This window comes from Sceloporus occidentalis, unplaced genomic scaffold, assembly GCF_023333645.1.
Source record: "Sceloporus occidentalis isolate IW3139 unplaced genomic scaffold, rSceOcc1.0.p SCAF_41, whole genome shotgun sequence".
NCBI lineage: Eukaryota > Metazoa > Chordata > Lepidosauria > Squamata > Phrynosomatidae > Sceloporus > Sceloporus occidentalis.
Window position 1 is genome coordinate 475300 of NW_028317021.1, and position 23588 is coordinate 498887.

The 23588-nt window shown below is 40.4% G+C and overlaps 1 protein-coding gene across 2 annotated transcripts in view; it reads left to right on the forward strand.

The window, feature by feature from the left end:
- Window positions 1-23588, forward strand: part of LOC149289959 (matrix metalloproteinase-17-like) — a 115246-nt gene that overhangs the window by 71684 nt on the left and 19974 nt on the right. For both annotated transcript variants that reach the window (XM_089489904.1, XM_089489905.1), the window contains 3 exons: window positions 12285-12411; window positions 20448-20731; window positions 23345-23521. In XM_089489904.1, the coding sequence (XP_089346030.1) occupies window positions 12285-12411; window positions 20448-20731; window positions 23345-23521 (588 nt within the window). The remainder of the gene's footprint in view (window positions 1-12284; window positions 12412-20447; window positions 20732-23344; window positions 23522-23588) is intronic.

Sequence of the window (23588 nt, forward strand, 5' to 3'; positions counted from 1 at the left end):
GCCCTTACTGTCAGGAAGTTCATCCTAATGTCAAGGTGGAATCTCTTTTCCTGTAACTTGCATCCATTGTTCCGGGTCCTGTTCTCTGGAGCAGCAGAAAACAAGCTTGCTCCCTCCTCAATATGGCATCCCTTCAAATATTTAAACAGGGCTATCATATCACCTCTTAACTTTCTCTTCTCCAGGCTAAACATCCCCAGCTCCCTAAGTCCTCCAGTGCAATCACTATTTGAGACCATGCCCTCTTTATGTTTCTTATCTATTCTGTTGATAGCACTGGATCTGTTGAGTCAATGTCAATTGTAGGTATGGTTTTAGGCTCATGGCCATACAACACCTCAAATGATGAGTGACCAGTACTTTGGTAGCCATTGCCTTCCTCTGAAGCTGAGAGAGTGTGACTTACTCCCCAAGGTCACACACTGGGTTTCATGGCTGAGCTGGAAATCAAACCCTGGTCTCCAGACTTCAGAGTCATAGTCCAACACTCAAACCACTACAACAAATTTTACCTTGTGGGTCTTACATGACAAATTCCAAAACCCATACTTTTGCAGTAACTTTATTAAGCCAACCTGCAGCAATAATCTAATTTGAGACTGCTTTCAGACTGCCCTGGCTCAGTGCTAGGGAATTCTGGGAACTGTATGGTACAAACATACACCACAGCCAGGAATTCCACTGGAGGACATACATCTTTCCCCTCTTCATCCCTTGGCCTGTTGGACTGTCTGGTTTATGTTTTAATGATGTCCAGTGCATTATTGCTGACCTGCCATGTTTGTTGCATAACCACATCGTATGTTTTTCTGAGCGATGTGATATTAAAATAGTTTAACAGTTTTTATATTGAGTGTTCAAGATGGATGTGTTTGTGATCAGAAAGAAAATAAGTTCTGACAGCAAACTAAAAGAGGTAAGCACATTAAATGTATCACAACTTCATTATAGGAAAAGAAGTGAAAGTTATGAAATTGGCATATAGAAATAAAATTATTTGTAGTGGAAGAATTATATTTTAATCTTTTGAAGTCTTTTATTACTGTACTCACAATTACAAGAAATTGTAAATCTATAGTGTAAAAAAATATACTGGTTTGTCAACTGATCAATGAGAGGCTAAGTTAGTTTTACGTTTTAATATATAATAACAACTCTGACATAAGCATTACATTGTTCAGGGACGTAGCTGGACCCCCCTTCCATTAGAAAAATGAATGGTGTGTGCTGCTGCGCTGCCGCACCCAAGCCCCATTATAATGGTGGCATGTCGTCTGGACCCCCCCCCCTTCCTAAAATCCTGGCTACGTCCCTGTCGAGAGAGTGTGTTCCACTGTCCAAGTTCATCCTAATGGGGAGTTGGAATCTCTTTTCCTGTAGTTTGAATACATTGCTCCGGGTCCCAGTCTCTGAAGCAGCAGAAAATAAGCTTACTCTAGCGTCAATATGACATACCTTCAAATATTGAAACAGGATTATCATATCACCTCTTAAGTATCTCTTCTCCAGGCCAAACATACCTAGCTTCCTAAGTCTCTTATCATAAGGCATGGTTTCCAGATCCTTCACCATTTTGTAGCCCTCCTATGGACACGCTCCAGTTTCTCCACATCCTTTTTAAATTGTGGTGCCCAGAAGTAGACACAATATTCCAAGTGAAGCCTGACCAAAGCAGATTAGAGTGATACTGATGTTTATCACATGGAGGTTTTTGCAGCTCAGATCTGGGGTGACTCCTGGTTCAGCTATGCTAATTCATGTTATAACACACATGTTTTATGACACCTGGTTGCCCTTCCATTGCCCTTCCGAATCGAGGGGGAGTTGAATCCAAAGCAAGCCACGTAATGCAGATTAACGCAAAGCGGAGTGAGTGGAAATTGCATTACCACACCGGTGCATACCATGCGGATACAATGATTCGAATTGGGACCCTTGCGCATGCTCAGTGGGGGTCTGAATGCATCCTTTTCACTTCTGTGGTTAAGAAGGGAGCCTGGTTCCACTTTCACGTGAATGCTAGCCTCACATGAATGACAGCTTCACCTTTCTTCCTCCCTTCAATTTTCTCATCCCTGGCAGCCAAATTCAAACGGGGTCCTCTGTGTCAGAGACCCCATCCATTTCATCGACAACTACATCTATTCTCCTGTCATTCTCCTCATCTATTTTAACCACATCTATATCTATTCGCCTGTCATTCTCCTCATCCATTTCAGCCACATCTGCATCTATTCTCCTGTCATTCTCCTCATCCATTTCAGCCACATCTGCATCTATTCTCCTGTCATTCTCCTCATCCATTTCAGCCACATCTACATCTATTCTCCTGTCATTCTCCTCATCTATTTCAGCCACATCTACATCTATTCTCCTGTCATTCTCCTTATCTATTTCAGCCACATTTACATCTATTCTCCTGTCATTGTCCTCATCCATTTCAGCCACATCTAAAGCTATTATCCTGTCATTCTCCTCAGCTGTTTCTGCCACATCTACATCTATTCTCCTACCATTCTCCTCATCCATTTCAGCCACATCTACATCTATTCTCCTGTCATTCTCCTTATCCATTTCAGCCACATCTACATCTATTCTCCTGTTATTCTCCTCATCCATTTCAGCCACATCTACATCTATCCTCCTGTCATTCTGTCATCTATTTTAGCTACATCTACATCCTCCTCTCATTCTCCTCATCTATTTCAGCCACATCTACATCCCACTGTCATTCTCCTCATCCATTTCAGCCACATCTGCATCTATTCTCCTGTCATTCTCCTCATCCACTTCAGCCACATCTACATCTATTCTTCTGTCATTCTCATCATCCATTTCAGCCACATCTGCTCTATTCTCCTGTCATTCTCATCCATTTCAGCCAGATCTACATCTATTCTCCTGTCATTCTCCTTATCCATTTCAGCCACATCCACATCTATTTTGCTGTCATTCTCCTCATCCATTTCAGCCAGATCTACATCTATTCTCCTGTCATTCTCATCATCCATTTCAGCCACATCTACATCTATTTTCCTGTCATTCTCCTCATCTATTTCAGCCACATCTACATCTATCCTCCTGCCATTCTCATCATCCATTTCAGCCACATCTACATCTATTTTTCTGTCATTCTCCTCATCCACTTCAGCCACATCTACATCTATTTTTCTGTCATTCTCCTCATCTATTTCAGCCACATCTACATATATTTTCCTTTCATTCTCCTCATCTATTTCAGCCACATCTACTGTCATTCTCCTCATCCATTTCAGCCACATCTACATCTATTCTCCTGTCATTCTCCTCATCTATTTCAGCCACAATTACATCTATTTTCCTGTCATTCTCCTCATCCATTTTAACCACATCTATATCTATTCGCCTGTCATTCTCCTCATCCATTTCAGCTACATCTACATCTATCCTCATTTCGTTCTCCTCATCCATTTCAGCCACATCTGCATCTATTCTCCTGTCATTCTCCTCATCTATTTCAGCTACATCTTCATCTATTCTCCTCTCATTCTCCTCATCCATTTCAGCCACATCTATATCTATTTTCCATGTCAGAGCCCCCATCCATTTATTATTAAGGAATTATTATTATTATTATTATTATTATTCACTCAAAAATAATCAGTGTAGAAGCTGCAGGTTTACTTGGAAATAAATCCTTTGGATCTGATGGAGACACATTTTGAAGGATTGCAGAAATGATCCAGTTTCCCTTATTCTCCATGCTCCCTAAAATACCACCTCCCTGAATCCAATCCACTCTCCTTCCCTTTGAAACAGTTACCTTCTCTTAGGTTGCATCCTCACTGGGGAGATAATCCGGTTTTATTCCAGTTTTACTGTCCTGGGTCAATGCTATGGAATTCTGGGAACTGTAGTGTCCTGAGACATTGAGCCTTCTCTGCCAGAGAGCTCTGGTGCCTCAGCAAACTAATAGTTTTTTATTATTATTATTATTATTATTATTAAAATGAATTGTTATTATTATCATTATTATTTTAAAAACATTTTTGTTTTTTTTAATTATAATTATTATAATTATTCTCCATGCTCCCTAAAGTACCTCCTCTTTGAATCCAGTCCACTCTTCCCTTTGTAACAGTTGCCTTCTCTTAGGTTGCATCCACACTTGGGAAATAGCCCGGTTTGACTCCACTTTCACTCTTCTGGCTCAGTGCTATGGAATTCTGGGAGTTGGAGTTTGTTGCTCCCCCAGCCTCCAATGGCCCCTTCCGTTGCTCCCATCTCTCCCCCCAGCCTCCTGCTTCATTCCCTCCATCCCTGTCATATACCTTTCCGAGCAACGGAAGCAATTGGGGCAAAATTGCAGCACAGCATCATGGGAAATTTGCCTCTTTGGAGGTTTGGGGGGGGTGTGTACCAGGATGGAAGCAAAGTTGCATTCCACACCAGACCAATTCGGAGTGAAATCAAAGTGAGCTTGAATGCGAATTCTGTGAATTCACTTTTTACCGAAGTCACCAAAATGAGGAGTCACTTTGGATTCAGTGCGGAAGCGCCATGGAAGGAGCTCCCATAGAAAGGAATCTCGTCTGATAACACATTCATTTTATCACGTGAATTCTCATTGTTAGACCCGCAGTCACGTCAGCTCTGAGCTGCAAAAAGCTGCAAAAACCTCCATGTGATAAACCCCACTGTTACTTCCCTTGATCTAGAAACTATACTCCTATTGATGCAGCCTAGAATTCCACTGTCCTTTTTAGCTGCTGCATGACACGGTTGACTCATGTTCAACTTGTGGTCTATTAGGACCCCGAGATCCTTTTACATGTTAAGCAAGGTGTCTCTCATCCTATATCTATGCATTTCATTTTTTCCTGCTTAAGGGCAGTATCTTACATTTCTCCCTGTTGAAATTTATTTTGTTAATTATAGCCCAGCTTTCTAATCTGTTAAAGTCATTTTGATTTTTTTTAGTATAATATTTTTATTAAAAGAGAGAGAAAAAACAAAATAGAACATAATTCTCATCATTTCTTACAATTTAACATATTTCCTTTTCTATTCTTCATATTAACAATTTTAATCCCTTTTACATTTTCTAATATTCTTTCAACATTTTTCTCTTCTGTTCTTCTTCTGCTTCTTCCATTTTTTTGTTTCTTGTCTTCCTTTTCTCTTCCTTCAATGAATGGAAATAGGTCAATAGTACATTTATTCTTATATTTGTACATTTTTTGTCATTTTCTGTCCACTACTCTTATTTTCAATCCTTTCTTTTACTTTTCTGTTCCTATTTCTTTTCTTCACATTCATCTTTATCCTATTATCTACTATCTTTTCATCTTTCTTTTTCCTTTTTTTGTCTCTCCTCCCCATCTCATTTTGTTCCCATTCCTTCCATCCTTTTCCTATCTCCTTCTTTTTCCCTCTTTTCATATCCCCTTATTCCCTACATCCTCGTAACCTCTCGCTTACCCTATACCTTCTTTCACTTACTATGCTCTTCTCTACAATTCTTCTTAGTCACTTTTCTCCTTTACATCTTTTCATTCTAACCCTTCTTCTTCTATCTTTACTTTGTTTTGACCCTTATTCCCTCCTTGCTTTCCAGCTGCTTTCCCTCTTTTCTCCCCTGGATCATTGCCGCGGCGATGGCACGGCGTGGCAACGATACGCCCGGAAAAAGGAGCCGCAAAACATGGCTCCTTTCTCCGATGCTGCCAAGGCGCCATAAGCATCCTGGCGCAGCACTTTGCCATCCCTCGTGCGCCGTGCCGTTTGGACACGGCGCTCAAGGCAAGTCATCATGGCATGCTGTGTGTGAACAGAGGCACTCCAAAATGGCGCCTGTGGCATGCGGTAAAACTCAGGAACATGTGGACACTCCGCTCTCCCAAGCCCTACTTTCGACCCCAGGCCGGCCTGAACCAACCTGCAAAGCACCTTTGTACTGAGCCTTGTTTATTATATTGCTTTCTAATTCTACTATTTCCATTCCCCACCTTCTTATTAATTATTTTTTCTTTTACTTTGGCCCATTACAGACGGGCTCTTGAGGCGCCCCCATCATGTGCTAGGGGTTGGCCGGGGACCTAGCATCCACACCAGTCTCACCCGAAGCACGTGACAGGGGCGTAATAATGGCGGCGCCCTATACGCACAGGAGCCGCCATTATTACGTGCCGGACGCATAGCGTCCGCATGTTGCGAGTGCGTCATTGGCGCCTCGCGGCATCATAACCGTGCCGCGGGAAGAAGCGCCATTTGGGGGCTTCTTTTTTGCTCTGCGCGGGAGCCGCACGGTTTGGCTGCTGCGGCTCCCTCGCGGAGCAACCAGCAGTGCCGGCAGACTGCCGCTTTTAGGCGGTCTGTAGTGCGCCTTTATTTCCTTCTTTAAACACTTCATCTCTTCCTTTTCTTTTCTTTTTTTCATCCCCTTTAATATAAACATTCTTTATTTATCTAAATATTTAACAGGATTTTTTTCCCCCATTTCTCTTCCTATAACAATTTTACTCCCCATTTTTTTACATGACTAATGGACTTCCCATAGCCTGTGTTGGTATAACCATTTCATACAACTCAAACAATTTAAATAACCAGTCCTTTATTTTTGGTGCTTCTTTTTGTTTCCAGTTCTTGGCTATTAGTAATCTTGCTGCCATAATTATATATAATAATATTCTCCAATATTTTTTCTGTTTGTTTATGTCCAATGTGTAACAAATATATTTCTGGACTTATGACATAATTTGTGCTAAGTGTTTTTGTTATCTTCATATATATATTCTTCCAAAAAATTATTTCTGTACAATGCCACCACATATGATGTAATATACTTCTTGTTTGTTGAATAGTAATAGCTTTATCACATTATTATTATTATTATTATTATTATTATTATTATATTTGTATCTTTTCCCAGGACTGGGACTCAGAGAAACTTCACAGCATTAAAAACAGTACAATTAAAAACATTTTAATAAATGTAAATTTAAAAGGAATTAAATTATTATGGTATTAAAACAGATAGTTATTCTGCAGACAACTAGCACTAGCGGGCAAACGGGATTTAAACGAGAGTTAAACTAGAGAAAACCAGGAAATGTTGTGCGATAAACTTCAGGCGTTTCCTGGTTTTCTCTAGTTTAACTCTTGTTTAAATCCCATTTGCCCACTAGTGTGATAAAGCTCTAAGAGATGTTGAATAGCACTGGACCCAGGACAGAACCCCGTGGCACCCCAGTCTTTTACTAGTTCTGTTTATTCCTCTTTTTAAAATTCCCTTCTTTTTCTTACACTTTATGATTCGGTTGGTCTCTAATTTATTACTTTCTTTCCTAAGTTCTGATATTGACAGTGGTTGTTTCTTTCTCTCCCCTTTTCACCTCCTTCCAATCCCTCTAATTAAATTGTATTGTATTTTCCTGTTCACATACCCACTTACTCAGAATCAATTATCTATAAACAGTTTAAACCTATAAACAACTTAAACATATACCTGAATATAACAGACAATACCTGTCATATCTGAATATAACAGACAACAATCTTCTTTGCTATTCTGCTTACAACATGTGTGTGTGTGTGTACCAGTCTCTGAGACAATTGTATACATTGTTTAGTTCTGTTAATTATCTTGATACCTTCTCTCAGCTTAATTCACTTTTCTTGATTTGCATGTGTTAGTGCAATACCTAATTCATTAACTTCTCTATTCGCTTCAGTTTAACATTTACAGTTTTATCATAAGTCATTCACAGTTCACAATTCATGTTTTTTTTTAACATGGAGGTTAAGTATCTGTATAGTATCTGTTTAGTAGATATAGTACACTGGGTCCTTGTTATCCGCTGGGGTTTGGTTCCAGGATTCCCCATGGATAACAAAATCCGTGGATGTTCAAGTCCCATTAAATATAATAGCATAACAAAATGGGGTCCCTTATATAAAGTGGAAAATCAAAGTTTGCTATTTGGAATTTATACTTTTTAAAAATATTTTCAAGCTGTGAATGCTTGAATCCATGGATATAAAATCCGTGGATAAGGAGGGCTGACTGTATTTGTGTAATAGATACAAGACTGTTAATTATCTCTTGTTAACCGCCCTGATCTTTGGAAGGGCGGTATATAAATAAACCATTTATTATTTATTTATTATTATTATTAATTTATAAACTTCTTGATGAATTGCTTCTATTGTTCTTCGTCTCTGTCTCAGTCTCTCAAAATCTGTTATTGTTAAACAATTATCTAGTTCATTCACAATTCATTCACAATTCACAAATCATGATTGTCAGTGTTCATGTAGACAGCTGTAAGTTGCTATTAATTGTAAATCCTGTTAGTTAATTAATTTATTAACTGTTCTTTTTATTACCATATATACTTGGCCTCAGGTATAAGTCGAGGGCAGGTTTTGGGGCCAAAATTACAGATTTTCATATGACCCATGGATAAGTTGAGGGTAAAACTAAGGGGCATGTAACAAAGGATCTAAAGGATGGAGCAAGGAAAACAATGGCTAATAATTTACACGATTCCAGCAGGCATAACTCTTTGTTCTCACATTAAAGCCTGAATGAATGAGAGAGTACAGGAGGGCCAGTGCTTCCAGGACAGATTTTACTGTCGCCTTTCATCAGGGGATAGTTCATTTTTTAATAAGAGTTAAAATGCAGTACTTACATTGACCCATGGATAAGTCGACTCAGGTTTTTTGGGTCAATTTTTTGATGAAAATTTCTAGACTTATACATGAGTATATACAGTAGCTTTTTTGTAGTAAATCTCTTCTTTGCATAAAGTTCCACAAAAACAATAATTTAAGTTCTGTTTATTCACATCTTTAATTCATTTTTCTTTCTTAATTCATATTTTATGCCACCCTCCCCATCTGTTGATATAAATTGGTAGATTAGTAGTTAGTTAATAGCACATTCCAAAATGTTGGATTTGCTCTCCCCTTTCTTTTCACTGTCTTTACAGTAACATAAATTCTTATCATGACTACTGCATTGATAGTTTATTTATTTTCAATTTTTTAAATTTTTATTATAAAGATTCATACATTGAATTTTCATTATTGCACAGTTCTTAATTCTATATATATATTTCTTACTTTCTAATACAATTTGTCTAAATATCTTTAATATCTCACCTCAGTGCTCCCCTTCTCTGGAGCCATTTTCAACCTTATATTCCATCCAAAATCTCAATTCCTCCCGTGGTGGTAATCTTCCATCTTCTTTTCTCAGTACTTTCTCAATAAATTCTTTCCAAATTCCATCAAAATCACTTCTTTTTCATACTCCCTTTTTACTTTTAATTTACATGTCAATTTATCATTAATCGCTAATTTCCATACCTCTTTATACCAATCCTCCAATTCTACAGTTACTTTCATTTTCCAACATCTTGCTAGTTAATATCTTGACTACTGTATTGACAGTTAAATTGGGGAAAATGAAATCTGCAGATACTTAGATAAATAGTTAGTGTCTTGTGTCTTTCCTTTCACTTTCATTGTGTCACAGATTTTTTAAAAATACTTCCAGATGCTCGGAGTATTGTGAAGATGAAAGCTTGGAGTATTTTTTTTACTTTCTCTTACTTTCTTTCCCCTCTCTTTGGGACTGCATCTCTTAGTGAATGTTTACTTACAGCTTGTTGCTTTTGGTCACAAATAAATTGGGTGCTTATAGAATTAGTTACTGAAGACAGATCTAGTTCCAAGACACTGTCAGGATACCTTTTCCTTAAGCTTCAAATTTATACAAAAATAACAATTACTTTAAAATAATTGGTGGTGACTTTAAAGCCAACTCGCAGCTTCACACTCCAGTTCTTGCTCCAGCCTCCTCTGCTTTGTTTGCTCTCTTTGGATTTTGCTTTCTGTTTTCTTCCACCTCTTCTTGTCAAAATGCTGGAAAAAAAGAGGTTGAAGTCAGGAATAGGTCTCCAGGAGCCCCTCCACTCATTCTGTGTTGGGACAAGGTTTAACCCACTGGGGAGTTGTTGTTTTTTAGCTCAGTTTTTTACCTTGTGTGAATGGCATCTCCTAACAGCTTCTCAGAAGACATCCCATTGAGCTGCCATTACCAACTGGAAGTCTCCATTATTCAATTCTGTTCAGCCATTTTAAAAAAAGGTCTGAGGAGGTTTGAAGGGTCAGAGGATCAAAAGTGCTGAATTTTGCCTCTTTAAGGTAATTTTGGAGCCAAAATACCAGCCCAAGATTTTATAATAATCATAATAATGAGGAGACTGGGGTCTTGCAGGAGCTTTGGAGGGACATTGAGTGCTGCAAAAATAGTTTTGTGAGCCACATTTGCCTAGACACTACACTGTACCCACCCTGCATCATTTATGACTAACATGTTGCTTTTTATTTGTTCTTCTTTTTAAAAGACAATCAATTAAAAAAAAATTACAGTCCCCAAATTAATCTCCCAAAGCAATGTTTTGAAGTAACAAGGAAATGTTACTTCCTGCTACTTCTAATATCATTGAACATAAAAGTATTTTATTATTTTAATAGCTATCTATTTTAATATTGTAATAATTTAATTCCTTTTTAATGTACCCGTTTTCTATGTTTTTAATTGTATTGTTCTTTTAATATTGTTGAGCCACTCTGAGTCTCAGTTCTAGGAAAAGAACAGGATACAAATGAATGTTGTTGTTATTATTATTATTATTAGGATCATATATTCATTGCTAAATTTTAATATGCAACCAAGATGCTGCCAAGGAAAAGGGCTGCCAATGTTGCTGGCAATTATTTTCTGCCTTCCTACGACATTTTAAATAACTGATATAGTTAAAGCCTCTCAGATGTAAAATCTGTTTTCATTTGGAGCTCTTTGTGAGTGTTGTTTCTTGTCATATTGGGCCTGAACAGACAGGCCAAAATAAAGATGCTTCAGATCACTTTAGAAGTATGCTGTTTAAATGCTGCATGCCGTCAAAGCCATGCTCCAGTCCTAAAGACTAGAGCACAGTGATTTGACAACCCAATGGCCTGTTACAGACAGGCCAAAATAAAGCTGCTTCGAGTCACTTTGGCGGTATGGTATTTCAATGATGCATGCGTCCTAAGAGTCCAAAAGCTGCACCAAAGCCACGCTCCAGTCCTAAGGACTGGAGTGCAGCTTTGGTGCAGCTTCCAGACTCTTAGGACTCATGTATCATTGAAATATCATACATCCAAAGTGACTCGAAACAGCTTTATTTTGGCCTGTCTGTAACAGGCCAATGTTTTTCTTCTCGTTCATTGAGAACTTGATGAGAATTTTTTAAAAAAATATTCGTTTCACAAGTCCCCCTTTCAAAAGGTGATTTTGTCTCTCCCTGTCAGCAGCTAGCGAAATATTTTTCACAGATTTCCCAAATGACAATAAAAGACAAGTCGAACATTTATGCTAATTACTTTGCATTTCAAACTCAATTACCATGTCAAAAGGAAGATTAGCAGATGTTTAAAGAATATTCCTCTGTTTGAAAAAACCTGAAGGTACACACACACACACAAGAAAAGAAAAAACCCAAGCTCAACAAACAAAGTTTGATTGAAGCCCCAGCAAGAAATGGTAGAGTTGGGAGGAACCTCAAGGACCATCCAGTCCAACCTCCTTCTGCTATGAAGTAATACATAGGAATACATGGAATCCTAGAGAACATGTTGTCTGATACCTGTTCAACATCAGGATGGCACTGGAAGATGGGACAAACTGAGGGTTTTCATGGCATAAAGAGGAGTTTTACCATGGGCTGCCCCTGAAGCTCAGACAGTGTGACCCTCACAGATGAGAAGGGGAGGGGTGGGGTGCCAAATGGCAATGCTCTTCTGCCAAGCAGAAATTCTCATGAAGGGGCGGGGTGGGGTGCAATGGCAGGAATTCTACCATGGATAAAGCCTAGCATTCGAAGGGATTCCCAGGGGTCATTCAACCCCCCCCCTTCCTACCATGAAGGAATACCTAGGAGTTGCAGTTGAAGCTGAGAGCATGTGACTTGCCCAAGGTCACCCAGTGAACAGCATACCTCCAAAGTGACCTGAAGCAGCTTTATTTTGGCCTGTCTGTTCAGGCCCATTGTTAACACAATGTTGCTCTTGATTTGATGGTGTTGCATTCTGTTCTGGAATGTAAGTGGTTTGAATTCCTATAAAGCAGCCATAGGCCTGCAAGTATTGTGCATATTGTTATGTTGTGATCCACCACGCAGTGTTGGAAATGTCATTGGAACCCAATTGTCTAAGCAGTTTGCTTTGGGGATTTTTTTCTGGAAATTTAGATGAAGCTACACTGAAATTGATGAAGACCCCGAGATGCTCTCTACCTGATCTTGTGCAATCAGAGGCAAGACTGAAGCGCCATGCGCAGGCAGTAACCAAGTGGAACAAAAGGAACTTATCTTGGAGGTAGGTGTTAAACCCTTCCCTCAGCTGGTGTTGTGGAAAAGACTTAATCAAGACAGATTTGCATAAGTGTGACACCTTGCATATGTCAATGTATCCCCACTGAGCTGGAATACTTTTTGGACTTTGGCCCTGTTGGTTGGAAGGATTCTGGGAATTACAGTGGTGCCCCGGGTTACGAAATTAATTCGTTCCGGGGCGCCGTTCGTAACCCGAAAAGCCTTCGCAAGCGGAATCGCCATAGCCGCTAATGGGGAAAAGCCGCGATTCCGTGTGAAATCGCGCAGAAAAGCACCAAAAGTTTTTTCGTAACCCGAAAAAACTTTCGCAACCCGGAACAATAATTTCCTATGGGTTTTTTTCGTATCCTGAAAATTTCGTAACCTGGGTATTTCGTATCCCGAGGTACCACTGTATTATAGTTTTCTAATAGTACACCTGGTTGCTCAGCTGTTATTGTCTTGGATTGTAGGGCCTGAAAATGATATGTAGACAGTAAATCTGTTAGTGTCTGATTTATTTGCAAGGTCCATTAAGCTCTGCAATAGGCTCTTCCTTCTAATACTATGGGGTGAAACAGATGGAGGGTAAGGAACACCTTGCCACCACCCCTTCGCTAGCCGGGTTGGGGCCGCAGCAACTACACACCATGCCCCCAACCCAGCCTTTTCCCAATGCAAAAAGGAGCAGCAGAAAGCCACTCCTTATTGCGCCAGGCAAAGGGCACCTTTGACACAGTGGTGGTGTTTTTTCAACATTTCATGCAGTTGGCCATGTGGCTTCCTGGCAGATTGGGGGCATGCTGCTGTCTGAATGCCACATCCCCAGTCTGCTGGGAAACCAGCTCTTTTTGACTGTCTGTTTCGCCCCTATATCAGTTTGATGGTGATCCAAAACATGAGGTTCTTGTGGTGTATTATTTAGTTGCAGTGTTATTCGAAAGTGGTCACTATAAAACCTAAGGATAACTTCTAGATCTTTAGCGTACATGAGAAGATCCCTAGTTGCAATTAAATAGTTGATTGCATTCTTTCTGAAACCCAAATGTCAGGGGAGATACCATGATCACCAAGAAGGTTCTAGCCGTTTGAAACTGAATGGGCTCGTTTTGCCAAGACCATCAAATTATTGGCTACCAAAGTTAGTTCTTTCATTTGTGGCCTTGTATTTTTCATAGGAAATAGAAGTGATTTCTTTGTTGGTAGTTCTTAAGAAAACTTTTAACAACATCTTTGTTTAGTGTAGTTTTATTCAAACAAAATTTTCTGTGGTACCTTAAAATTTCTGTAAAACCTTAAAACATTATCTAGTGTGAGTTTGCATCCTCAGAGTTCATGTTATAATACATGTAGCTAAGATACCACAGGGCTATTGACAGATTTACATGGCAAGCCCTTTGGAAATTATTGAACTTAGAATATAAATTGAATAAATAAATGAAATAATAAATAAAACTTTACACTGATTTGGTTCTTGAGCTGCTTGAAATGTACAAAACAAAGTTTATTATTTTGTAGGTATTTCATCCTGAAAACCCAAATTGTATATACATTTTTGCTTTGTGTCTCCATTTATGCATTTTACCATTATGTGGCCCTCCAGTCCCTATGGACACCCCATTTAAAGAAATGCAAAGAATGAAAAAATAGAGAATCACAAACCGAGGGATCTCCAGCAGGTTCAGTTCATCATTTAAATGCTATGTAGCAACCCACCACATTCACACACACCTGTTACAACCCTGATCTAGATTCTTAGAAAGATTGATGAAGAATTGGGTGGGAGCAGTTCATTGGAGCCCAGGGAGTACAAAATGAGAGGGAGACCCTCAATTATACCCTCAGTTACAAAAGATGCACTGCTGTATGTTTTTGTGTGTTTTTTGAAAGCAAGACTTGGATCACAATATTCAAAGAAATGTGAAAATGAAAGGATAACTGGATCTCAATATAGAAGAAGTAGGAATGAGGTTGATTTGCTTTCAAATGCAAGTGACACAAAATCAGTGGTGGTGTCCTTATACAGATTTAGGACAGGAAAGAGCAACTTCCCCAGGTTTAGGGACTGTGTACACCTCTGTTGGTCCTGGGGCAGCCACATTTCCTCACACACCCTCAGCCAATTCCTTTTTTTAAAAAAAGGTCTTAAAGGCAGGTTCAGAGTTCACATGAGTGTTCTCCATAATACATTTTTAGTGCTGCTTTCAAGCTCTGAGACATGAGTGACATTTTATTTAATAGACTTCTTGTGTTGCAAGATAGATAGATAGATAGATTGGTTATATGGAGATGAAATGGGAATGGCATAGATTTGAAGCTTGCAAATTTAGACATTTAAGAATCACTGGACTTTTAAATTTGGACTTTTAAGCATCACTGGTGCTCTGTTCCCCAGAGGATAAACTGTGTTGGAACTTAAGAGGCATTGTGGTGCACCTTTCTCTATTTCAGAAACTTCTTGGCACTCACTGGAGTGGCAACAGTGCCCTTTATTGCTGATAGCAAAACCTGGGCACTTGTAACACACAGCCAAAGAGAAGATGGCAATCCCTTGTACTTAGTAGGAATTACAACCTGGAAAGAGGCCTTTAGAACAGGGCTGGTACTCCCAGTGTTGTGGCCTACCAGATGTTGTTTCCAGATGTTATCAATCTGCAGCACCCATCAGCCCTGGGGATAAGTAATGAAATGTACTAGTGATACAGGATTATATGAGCTATAGTCAGCAACTTCTGTAGGACCTTATGGTCTCCATCCCTGCTTTAGAATGGTATCGGTGAATGTATCTTGTTTCCAATGGTATCCTTTTTGCTGGGGTGGGAGTCACGTGGCTCACAGGCTGCATGCAAGCATTGGACAGGTGTCATGTCACCACTGATCTCCTCACCCCAAAGCATTGCTCCCCCACCCATAGACTCTAACAAACTGTTTGGGGCCCTAAATGCAGTATGGGGAGACCACACTGGAAGCACCAAAAAGAAAAAGCTTCAAAAAGTGATCAGAAGTGACTTCAAGTGATTGGAACTGAACCTCCCAGTACAGTCCTAAACTTCATAGGAGAGCAACCCCCACAGACAAAAATACAGAAGAAATACTAAGATAGTGATTTGTGACATAGTCTTTTGAGAGTTGGACCAGGGTTTCATTTCCCCTCAAACATGAAACCCCTTAATGATCTTGGGTAAGTCACATTCTCTCAGCCTCAGGGGAAGGCAAAGGCAAATCTCCTCTGAACAAATCTTGCCAAGAAAGACCCATGATAGGGTTGCTGACTTGAAGGCAAACAACAACGATTCAGATGGTCTAGTGGGGAAAATGCAGCACAGAATAGGTAGAGATGTAGTACAGGAATACCTCCGTAATGTAAATAAATTCAAGTCTCCAGGGCCAGATGAGCTACCTCCAAGGAGATTAAAAGAACTGACAGAAGTAATTTTAGAACCACTCACAATAATCTTTGAGAATTCTTGGAGAGCAGAAGAAATCCCTACAGATTGGAGGAGGGCAAAAGTTGTCCCCATCTTCAAAAAGGAAAAGAAGACCCAAACAATTATCGCCCAGTCAGCCTGACATCAGTACCAAAAAGATTCTAGAGCAGATTATTAAGCAGACATTTTGTAATTACTTGGAAAGCAGTGCTATCATCACTAAGAGTCAACACAGGTTTCTCAAAAATAAGTCATGCCAAACTTATCTGATCTCTTTTTTTTGATAGAGTCACAGGCTTGATAGATGAAGGGAATACTGTGGATGTAGCATATCTTGATTTTCATAAGGCGTTTGACAAAGTTCCCCATGATATTCTTGCAAAGAATCTAGTAAAATGTGGCCTAGGCCGTGCTACGGTTAGGTGGATTTGTAATGGGCTTCCCTTCATCCGGGGAGAGGATGACCAATGGCTTCCCTTCATTCTGGGGAGAGGTGACTAGTGGAGTGCCACATAGATCTGTCCTGGGCCCTGTGTTATTCAACATCTTTAGCAATAGCAATAGCAAATACATTTCTATACCACTTATCAGTGTATTTAAGCACTCCCTAAGCAGTTTACAGTGTGTAAGCCAATAGCTCCCAACAAGCTGGGTACTCATTTTAGCAACCTACGGAAGGAGTCAAACCTGAGCCCCTGGCTGGGATTGAACTCACAACTGAGCGGCTGGAGTACAGGCATTTAACCACTGCACCACCCGGGCTCTTTATCAATGACTTGGATGAACAAATAGAGAGCATGCTGATGGAATTTGCAGATGATTCCAAACTGGGAGGGGTTGCTAATTCCCCAGAGGTCAGGATTAAAATTCAAAATGACCTTGATAGATTAGAGGGCTGGGATAAAGCTAACAAGATGAATTTCAACAGGGAGAAATCTAAGGTCCTACATGTAGGCAGAAAAAATGAAATGCACAGATATACAATGGGACACCTGGCTAGACAACAGTTCATGTGAAAGGGATCTAGGAACCTTAGTAGACCACAAGCTGAACATGAGTCAGGAGTGTGACACGGCAGCCAAGAAAGCCAATGTGATTATTGGTTTCATCAATTAGAGGATAGTGTCTAGATCAAGGGAAGTGATAGTACCACTGTATTCTGCTTTGGTCAGGCCTCACCTGGAATACTGTGACCAGTTCTGGGCACCTCAGTTCAAGAATGCATGTTGACAACCTGGTACATGTCCAGAGGAGGTCAACCAAAATGGTGAAAGGTCTGGAAGCCATGCCCTATGAGGAACAACTTAGGGAGCTGGGTATATTTAGTCTGGTGAAGAGAAGGTTAAGAGGTGATATGATAGCCCTGTTTAATTACTTGAAGGGATGTCATATTGAGGAGGGAGAAAGCTTGGTTTTTGCTGTTCCAGAGAATAGAACCTGGAGCAATGGATTCAAACTACAGGAAAAGAGATTCCTTCTAAATCTCAGAAGAACCTTTCTGACAGTTAGAGCGGTTCAGCAGTGGAATATATAAATCTACTGAGACCAACGTCAGCTGGTGGCTTCTATATCATGTGTGTGGTGAATCTGCTCTGAACTATATTGAAGACTGTAAATAATGTATCCCAGGTGCTAAGTTATAGCCTCCCCCACCCCACCCCATCCCAAAAAGGTTCATTACTTTCTTTAATATCTGGAACAAAAGCACTAAAGTCCTCACATGTAAGCCACAGGCAATGACTGATTCCTTGGCCAGTTTGCTGTTGCTTCCTGCTTGCTTGTCTGCTTACTTGTTGAAGTCTGTCTTGGGAGGCAAGAGCTTTTGAAAGATGCTGAAAGACAAAGCCACATTTTTACCTGCATTCTGAGATAACAAAGTTTTTACTGCCCTCTGAGTGTCCAGTGAGGATTCATTTCATTTGTCCAATTAATAGATTTGTCCAGTGAAACACTCTGGCTTCGTGGAACTCAAATGTTCACCAGATCCAGACTGGATTCAGTGTCATTATACAAACTGAATTAAGTCACAGGTCTCCCCAACAGACGTGTACAGCTTCATTGCAACAAGCCTCAACCAGTGGCATTGACTAGCATGCACAGGGCCTCTCTGCTAATTGCCATTCTTGTCAGCTACCAGCTGTATTTTCTTTCTAGTGCCCAAATGCCTCTGGAGTCAAATGTGGCTTCCAGGCTTTCTCTTGCTTGTTCACTTCACCATCAAATATTCTCTCTCTCTCTGTCCCATTCTCCCTTCGGCTTCACACTTAAAGGGCTCGACAGGAGGCTGCTGGTGGTAGATAACTAGCAAAAAGAAACCTTTTAAATTTCACAGTACTTACAGCAAGTAAAATTCCTTTGTGAAGCCAAACTAGATACAAAATGTGAAGTGCCCCCTGATGTCTATAATTGTTTTCTTCCCTACTTAATTCCAACTCTGGGAGCCTGTTAATTACTTGGAGAAACAGCATGCGAGGGGAGAGGTCGCTTCCTATTTCTGCACAGGCCATTCCACAGCTACTTCCACAGAAGGAGGCAGTGAGAGCTAGTGGCATCCATGTCAGTAAAGAATGAATTTGCTCTGGACTTTAGCATGAAATTTATAGGATCTCTGCAAGGTGGACAAAAATCAGGGTGGATTCATAACCCCACTAACATAGAAGCCACCAGCACCAGGGTGAAATAGAATGGGCATGTACCCATAATATCAAAAATGAAAACAACAATATAAAATATGCATATAATTAAGAAATACTGGAACTAGATATTGCTTGTGAAGATACATATTTGCAACAGACATTTAATAACAGATCTTTGTTGTTTAAAAATTTTAATAAAAAAAAAATAAAAAGGAAAAAAATAAAATGTGTCTCATGTCATCTGGCTGTGAAGAGGATCTAGGGAGTCTTAGTTGATCACAAGTTAAACATGAGTCAGCAATGCAGTGGCCAAAAAGCCAATGTAATTCTGGGCTGCATAAACAGGAATATAGTATATAGATCAAGGGAAGTAATAGTGCCACTTTATTCTGCTTTGGTGACAACTTACCTGGAATACTGTATCCAGTTCCGGGCACCACAGTTCAAGAAGGGGACTGACAAGTTGGAAGGTATCCAGGAAAGGGTGACAGAGATAATCGATTCTAGAAACCATACTGTATGAAGAATACCTGAGAGAGTTGGGTATGTTTAACTTGGAGAAGAGGTGACGGATAGGTATATGCCAAATATATGATACATCTGTAAATATATGATCTTTAAAATATATTTACATATATGATCTTGGCTGTGAGAGGAGCTAGCAGCAAGTAGCTCTCTATATATCTACAGTCCCAGCCTCTGGAGCTTGGCAACAATGCTTGGCAAACAGGTGAGGCCAACAGGGATGTTTCACGTGGGTATTTAGCTGTGACTTGAAAGCACACCGCCACCATCCTGCATGGCACCAGAGAGTTCTCTCAAAGAAAGCTAAATATCTCACAAAATTACTATCCCAGAATGTCATGTCATTGAGCCGTGGCAGTGTCAAACTGCATTCATTCTGCAATGTAGATACAGCTTCAGTCAGTGCTGGAATAGATGATCACAAGCCTACTGCATCTGGGGTTGCTCTTAACCAGGAATTGGTTGCAGCTATGGCTCCAGACAGCAGGTGATTGTCCAAGGTCGCAGAGTGTGACAGAGAGCAGCACGTAGCACTTATGTAACTATGCTGTGTCATCTGGAATGGTGGACAGTAATTCAGGTAACACAGGAAATTGTACAGGAAGGGGTTGAGCTAGATTGCCACATGGCAAAAGTGTATATAAGCTCAAATCATCATTGTACAGTTTGTGGGTTTTGTAGTTGGTGGATGGTGTTGGTATAGCTCTCGTGTGTGTTTTGCAACCAAAAATAAACAGTGCCTCTTTGGAGAAAAGCCAGCCTACGGTGCTTTCATCTAGCAGCTGTTTTTCTTGGGGAAGCTCCAGTCTGCCAGTTTGTCCATCTACTCACAAGCTTCCAAGATTACTCTGCGTTTATCTCTGCATATTTCTCCCAACAATTTTGTATCAAACTGCATTGTTATTTTACAAATATGATATTCTCTTTTGACAATATGTTGATGTTTATCATGAAGCACCATTGCATATAAACAAAACTGAAGCTTAACTTGTTTTAGCTATATACATGTTTGTGCAGAATTAATCAGATATTTAAAATTAATTTGATTAATTGGTTAAGCATTCTTTAACCGATATCTTTTAAAAAATCTTTATTTGTTTTCAAGTTACATTTATATCCCATTTTTTTCTTCATTGAATTCAATGGGACATACATGGTTCTCCTTCTTCACATTTTTCTTTTCAACTGAGAACAGTGGTCCCAAGATTAACCAGTTAGTTTTATGGCTATATAGTGGTTAAAAGCTGGATAACCCAAGCGCACAATCCACAAACAGTACATTGACCCTCCTGTTATTTTTACACTGTTTTTTAGTTTTTCTGTATGTTTCCTTGAATGACCATTCACTGTTTAGACAGAGTTAAGAATCAGACAGAGAGATAGACAGATTATAGCACATTCATCAAAACTAGGGTACTTTACTTATCACTGCCTGCTTTCTTTAATTCCAGAGTGCGAACATTCCCCAAGGAATCTCATCTGGGCCATGACACCGTTCGTGCCCTTATGTACTATGCTTTGAAGGTATGGAGTGACATTACACCCCTGAATTTCCATGAAGTTGCAGGCAACAATGCAGACATCCAGATTGACTTTTCCAAAACAGATCACAATGATGGATACCCCTTTGATGGCCCTGGTGGCACGGTCGCACATGCTTTTTTCCCAGGGGAACAATATACTGCTGGAGACACACATTTTGATGATGATGAATATTGGACTTTCCGATCGTCAGGTATGTCTGGGTAAGAGAGTAGCAGAAATATTTGGAAGTCTGTTGTTTTCCTCCATTCTTCCTGGTGAAAGGAGGAGGAGGAGAAACAAAGGAGTATAGACCTATGTGGAAATAAAGAATTTCCAGTTCTTTATTACAGACAATTACAGGCAGAAACAGATCGAAAGAGAGGAGTGTTGAAGCAACAGAAGAACTATTCATCTGGAGCATTGGACTAGAGTTGTAGGCCTGAAATAGACAAGTTAAAAGGGTCACTGTCAGCCACAATGGGGGGTATGGCATTTACACAATGCACACCCCAAACGCGGCCAGAAGCCATGCCGAGGCCTCCTCAACCTGGAAAGAGCTGGGCCAGAAAGGAGGGGGGAAATACACTCCTTTTTGGTGGCCCAGTTGAAGACCACAGCGGCAGCCCAGTTTGGGACCAGGCATGTGTGGTTGCCGCTGTTCTAGTGCAAATGGCAGTCGTGAAGTCCTGGTATGCATCTTTTGGGCCATCTTTTTGAGGACATTGTATCAACAACAGCCAGGCAGCAAAGTCCTGATGAAGAAGGCAGGAAAAGTTGTTTGGGGGACTACAACTTCTAGAATACCCACAACAGCATGGCCCTGCTAGCATGGTCGGTTCTGGGAGTTGTGTTGCAAAAAGAAACATTTGCAAGTTCTGATTGAAGCTGAAGATATCCAATTCAGAGTCAGCATTTGTGGCTGAATGTGTCAAGAGGGACCGCCAGTTCTCAGATACGAGCATGCAATGTTATGAAGAGACACTCCAGATAACAGGACATGTACTAAAATGTGGAGTTTTCTGGAGCTTTATGTTTTATTAAGCTTCATTCCCACTACATAATAAAACAGTTTTCAAATAGATCTGAACCAGTTTAAAAGAGCCTTGTTCACACTTGTGCCGAATTCATGGTGCGGATTGTCAAGAGGCCCCCCAGCACTAAACCCATTTAAAGCACTTTTTACAGATCCACTGAATTCCCCATGTTTTTTGCAATGAATTGATTCATTGCTAGTGTGAACAAGCTGTGGATCTGAATTGCTTCCCTGTGGCACAGTCAGCCTCGTGATGTGACTCCATGTTGAATTGATCCATTGATGAATGTGAATGTGAAATGGATTAAATTGAAACGGGTAAGGTTCGATTGCTGCTTGAATAAAGTGAAAGTCTATTTGGTGCTAGGTCGCTTCATCGATTAGACTAAAAAAAAAACAGTTTATTCTGTAGTGGGAATGAGGCCCTAATTCCATCCTCTCCACCAGCCTCAGCACATAATAATAATAATAATAATAATAATAATAATAATAATAGGATTTATTTATATGCCTCCCAATCACTGGGAATCTGAGTGGCTTACAACAGAGGGGATAATAGACGGTTCCTTGCCCTCAGGCTTACAATCTAAAAGACACGACACAAATCGAGAAGGGAATGGTGAGGGGGGGAGGGGATCAGGTCCAGCATTCTTCTCTCCCTCAGAGGCCTGGACCAAGGCATATGGACTGGAGGGAGGGCTCTTCTTCGTAATCGAGGCCGGGCCCGATGGTGTTGGGCCTGTCCTTTCGCTCCCTCTAAGGCCAGAAGATGACAGTTGGAAGGAGGGAGGGGTGCTCTTCCTCTTCAGGCCCGATGTCATTGGGCCTGTCCTTTTGCTCCCTCTAAGGCCAGAAGATGACAGTTGGAAGAAGGGAGGGGAGGGCTCTTCCTCTTCAAACATGACCTCTCCCTTCAAACAAACCCCCTAAAAACCACGGTTTTTAGTTTCTCATAGCCTGTTCTGAAAGCAGACTACATCCTAGTCCTTGATAAGCCAGCATGGTATAATGGTTTCAGCACTGTGCTATCTTCTGGAGACCAGACTTCAACTCCCCATTCAGCCATGGAAACCCTCTCTGTCTTAGAGGAAGGCAAAGACAAACCCCTCTGAACAAATCTTGCCAAGAAAACCTTAGCTTGAAAACCACAGCTTGAAAGCACACAACATCAACACAACAGCCTTGGTTCTGCTGAGACAAGAAACTCAAGGTAATGTGAAGAAGAGGAAATCCATCTCTGCGTGGATGGTTCCAATAAATCATCATCATCCCCCCCCAATTTTTTTTTCAATCAGAGCATCATGAACAAAAGGGCACAACTGAGAAAGAAGTATACACTATATCCTATTTTGTTACTCAGAGAGTCCAAAAAGCAAAGTTAAAGAACACTTCTGTTTTCTACTTTGGTGGAGAAAGACATATTCCTATTGTTGTGGTTGCTTCATGGAAACAGTTCACCTGGTTGCAGGTTCTCCACAAGGATATACAGCACTGTTTGAAGTTTACATTTCTGTAGATGTTGATCCTCCAGAGTCCTTGCAGTGTAGAGATGACTCTGACCTCTTAAAGCTGCGCCAGTGGTGTACAAACTTTTGAGGTGCTTTTGTTGTTGTTGTGGGAGCAGGTGTGGTGGAGGGGTGTTGCCCTTCAGGGTCTCCTGGGGGAGTAATGCAGCCCCTAGCCTTTGGCATTTTCCCACTGCTTTTTAAAAATAAATATTATATTACAAAAGGATGGGAACAAAATTATGTACACTCTTCCCACTACTCCTGTTCCCACTCTTGTTTTCAGATACCCACGGGATGGACCTGTTTGCTGTGGCAGTCCATGAGTTTGGCCATGCCATTGGATTAACCCACATCTCTGCCACTGAGTCAATCATGAGGCCATATTACCAAGGCCCTGTTGGAGATCCCCTGAAATATGACCTCCCTTATGAAGACAAAGTTCGGATCTGGCAGCTGTATGGTGAGTCGGTGTTCATTTGTGTCCATGTTGCATTGGTTGGGTGAAGAACTGGTTCGGAAAGCAGTAT